This window comes from Eufriesea mexicana, unplaced genomic scaffold, assembly GCF_001483705.2.
Source record: "Eufriesea mexicana isolate 0111107269 unplaced genomic scaffold, ASM148370v2 scaffold620, whole genome shotgun sequence".
NCBI lineage: Eukaryota > Metazoa > Arthropoda > Insecta > Hymenoptera > Apidae > Eufriesea > Eufriesea mexicana.
In genome coordinates this window covers 51364-55752 of record NW_016908778.1, presented here as the reverse complement: position 1 = coordinate 55752, position 4389 = coordinate 51364, and the positions used below count along the sequence as shown (strand labels likewise).

The 4389-nt window shown below is 38.9% G+C and overlaps 1 protein-coding gene across 1 annotated transcript in view; it reads right to left on the bottom strand.

Annotated features, from left to right (window-relative positions):
• Window positions 1-4389, bottom strand: part of LOC108546174 (regulator of G-protein signaling 9) — a 47249-nt gene that overhangs the window by 13714 nt on the left and 29146 nt on the right. Inside the window, exon 10 of the mRNA XM_017898122.1 lies at window positions 1715-2043. Within this exon, the coding sequence (XP_017753611.1) occupies window positions 1715-2043 (329 nt within the window). The remainder of the gene's footprint in view (window positions 1-1714; window positions 2044-4389) is intronic.

Sequence of the window (4389 nt, the reverse complement as noted above, 5' to 3'; positions counted from 1 at the left end):
GAAGAGCAGAGTCGAAAAACTTTTGTTAAAGGGGTTATTACGCAAGGAAGAGTAGTCAGTGGAAAACTGTGGAAAAACTGAGTAGATCTTTATTCAACGGGCGAATGGTTAGAACTGAACTGTTCAGTGCCTCGCAGGTCAAAAGTCGTCTTCACGAGACTGGTGAGAAAAGACAGAACATTGGGGGAAGGGATCGCCCCCACACCGCTGGGATGTAGTTTGCTTCACTATTGAATTTCACCATAACAACCCTGAACAGCGCGATAACGCTTGCCTTAATCGAGTGCGAAGAAGTCCAAACGACGCGATAGCGCTTGTTTAATTTTATGTCGAAAAATCCCAATCGTCGCAATAGCGCTTGTTGGTACTATGTGACGTACATGCATCAGCAAAGTTGAGCGCGATCGCGCTGCTTGGGACTCAAACGGTTAAAGCAGGTGTATGTGTTCGGTGATTGTAAAAAGGAAGATTCTGGGACCAGTCATTTTGACTGGGTTGGTAGTTCCAGTGTTAAAAAATAAAATCAATATCCACTTGCCATCTTTTTCTCTAATCTTCCGTCGTACACCACGATTGGGTAGATCATAGACACTTCCATCTTTTCATAACGCATTATCCACGTTCTGTCGAATGATTTTCATCTGCCCATATATCAAGCAGTGGCAGCACGTGATATTTTCGACTCTTCTGAGTGAATACGTAGAAACACTGCTTCAAAGCACGATGCATGCACAGCATTTATGATGCCTTCGAAAATAACGCTCACGATGTCGTCCACAATCGGTAATTTGGAGAAAATTGAACATTTCCCGCCAAAGCATTCAGAGAAAGGCAGTCCTCTACCAGATGCCACGAGAATTAGGAATATAATAGATGAAGTAAAAAGTTCTGAGCGTTTTTTCTCTTTATTTCGACGATGAAATTACCAAAGTTAGAATTTTCGGATTTAGATCAAATATGCGCCGTTTTGTTCGATAACTTTTGTCCATTTTGGATTTCATAATTCCACGATTGAAGAAGTCCTCGTTCCTATTGGTAAAAAACTTGACCAGCTCATTATCTATTGGGTTGGCAAGAAAGTAATTTCGGTTTGCATCGGTAAATAATGTTATGCTTGTTTAGTTATTCTTTTGTCAATGTTAGAATTTTTTTCTTCTGAGATGCGGTAGTCGATACCTTTAGGTTGCTATTTCGTGAAATTCCGTGTAATTTCGTTTATAACTGTCAGTTCACGGTCAGTCTTAACATGGAGTGCAAAAATAAGCATTTTCGACACATTTTACTTTTTTATTTTCATAAAGGCAAGAATGCGGCTGAGGCTCACAAAGAGATACGAGAAGTTTATGGTGTTGATTGTTTAACAGAACGCACGTGTCAGAATTAGTTTAAAAAATTTCGTTCTGAAGATTTTTCACTGAAAGATACCCACAACGTTCTGGTCGACCTTCTGAGATTTACGCACTTGGTTAAGTTTTTCGCAGATAAGGACCAGAAATTCTATGAGCGCGGGATCACGAAGTTACCAGAAAGATGGCAAAAGGTCATCGAATAGAATGGAAGATATTTGACCGATTAAAATTCATTTTTCATAGAAAAAACTGAGTTTTATTTCACACTAAAAAATCGAAAGTACTTTCTTGCCAATTAACTAACTAAGTGAAAAGTCGAACACGTTATTATCGGACAGACTGTACACAGTACTGGCAATATTTACCTGTACTACTACTGTGTTGCAAACTACAAGACTTTCGAAGATGTTCGGATACTTCTGCTACTGCTAAGCTGACGTCAGACGAAGAACTACAGGAATCCAATTGCGAGGAATTTTTCCGAGATATACGTGCAACTTCGATAGACTGTGACGGGCCAATCAAGTTGTTGCCTTCTTCTGCTTGGCTTTCAACCGACGACGTCACTCCAGATGACATTGGATGCTGCAGCTGCGTGGTATCTGTGGCGTGCTCTATACTCGGTCCTGGAGCCACGTCCCACGGGCAAACGTCGTCCATAGGGCGAGCCACCGTCTCCGACGTGCCAGCATCCCTGACAACACGAACTTTATTATATGATTTAGTTTTTACTTTTTCCTCTCGTTCAAATACCACGGCGTCTTTGCAATTTCAATATGTCGGTAGATCATGCAAGTAATTATATTATTCAACGGACAAGACGGACACCGCGCTTTTCAAAATTACATTTGGAACAAAGGGCAGTCGTAACTGTCGTTTCTTTTCAACGAACGAGGGGACAAAGGAATCAGAGAGTTGGAACTACCGAGGAAAGAAGGAAACGACTTCTCGACAGAGGATGGGTAGAATACATTTCGCGAGGATTGAATTATTCTAAGAAAATTAGAATAATTGGGTTGAAACTTTGATTTCCATAAGCCGTTGCCTATTTTATCTTTAAGTTTCGACATGGCCCGAATCGATCCCACGAAAAGTAAGTTCGACAAGTGGTTTTTCACGTGATAACGATTATACGAGACATTTCGATGGGTATTACATTGTCTGCTAATTATTACGTCGATTAGAAAACTAATAATTTAAATTTTCGTAGTTAACCCTTTGCGGACGAGCATCTTATATATGCATTTGGCGAAAAGATTGATAGAGCCGAGGGATTCATAAATGTGTCCAACGTAAACGCGTTGCTAGGACTGAGAAACACATATACTTATTGACAAAGTTAAGAAACAACGTAGTCATTTGGGAATTTCGGTATATTCTATACGAATAAACAATTAGATTTATTTTGGAACATATTTGTGCAAGGACTAAAATTAAATTAAATCGAAGAATTAAGACAAAATCTGCGTGACATAAGTTAAGAAACATATTTTGTTTAATTTATATAACCACTTTAAATAAAAGCAACGATATACAGACATCTGTAATTTTCATAACAGTTTAATAAAATATTGGATAACCCTTAGTGTTGGATGACTAACGATTTGTTGGCCCTTAGTTACTAGAAGGACCTAGCTGATATATATATAGACCTATTTCAGAGTCCAAAAACAATTGACTCATTCCTACTTTCACTACGGGCCAATGGTCATCTTCACCCCACCAAAAACTAACATTGTATAAGCACCCACAAAATTTGCGAAAAGTCAGTTTCAGTCCAGTTCCAGTTTCAGTTTCAGTTTTATTTTTTTCCTCTCCGCCGACTTGTATTTTTCCAACGTAGTCTTGTTGCTAGAACCCGTATTGTATATTGAATTCCGGATTCCATCATTAGACTTGAGGACTGCATGGCATCTGCGTGGTTAATTCGATTAATTGAACATTAAACTCAATTTAATTATGGTTCTTGTATAAGTATCTTCGAAAAACAATTTCCTGTTTATAGATGTATGGTGTTCCATCCCGAAAAGCGTGTTTATAGAATAATTCCTACTTTAATTTTCGATAATTCTAGAAATTTTATTATTTTGTATTACGACTGATACGCCGAAGGTTAGACGTGCCTTGCCGTCCTCTCAGCAGATTAAGTCACATATCTAAATGTGAAAGTTCAAAAAATTTACAAGTATCAGACCCGACAGATTGGACCCACGTGCGACTGACCCACCAAGGCGACGGACGGACACCTCTTGTAAATCACGTCATTGACCATCGAAAATCGGCTCCTTGACAGTTCCCTACTCCTCAGCCAAAGGTCCTTCCGTCACACCCTCTGTCCAATCAAAAATCTCTACTTTTCCTCCACTAATATTTATCCTAACCAATCAGAACCAAACTGGAGACACGAGACAGACAAAAATTGAGAAGCCAATTTGTCTTCGCGATCCTTAATATTAAAAAACAATAACGCAATATTAATTTGGCACGTGATACGCGTTCTTGGAAATCGAAGAGATTCGATGCATAAGACGCTACATATGGAATGTTATTTTATTATACTATTTTTAGTTTCACCCTATGTATCTTAGAAGACGAGAATATGCCCAAATTACCAAACGATTACGTTATTTCTTAACACATTGAGCTCCGGCGGCATCTGAGACATTTAACACGTTGAATGCCATGGGGGTCGCCGACGACCGGCACTTGACTTTGCTACAGCGCCATGGGGGCCACCGGTGACCGGCGACGCGACCATTAGTAAAAATACATAATTAGAGTAAATATCGATACCGATAAATTTTTAAATAGTACCATTGTTACTATAATGGTTCGAAGAAATTAATGCCATACAGAACATGCAAAAATAATTTTATTTATACAAAGAAAAGGTGAACCAAAACAGTCGGCACAATATGTCGCCACTTTTTTAGTGCAATTCTTTGCTCTCATTCTTCCTAGCTGATTTGAATTATTTTCATAGCACGCTTTGCAAAATCGCCTTACATTTCGCACACTTCCAGGTTTCTTTTTAAATTCG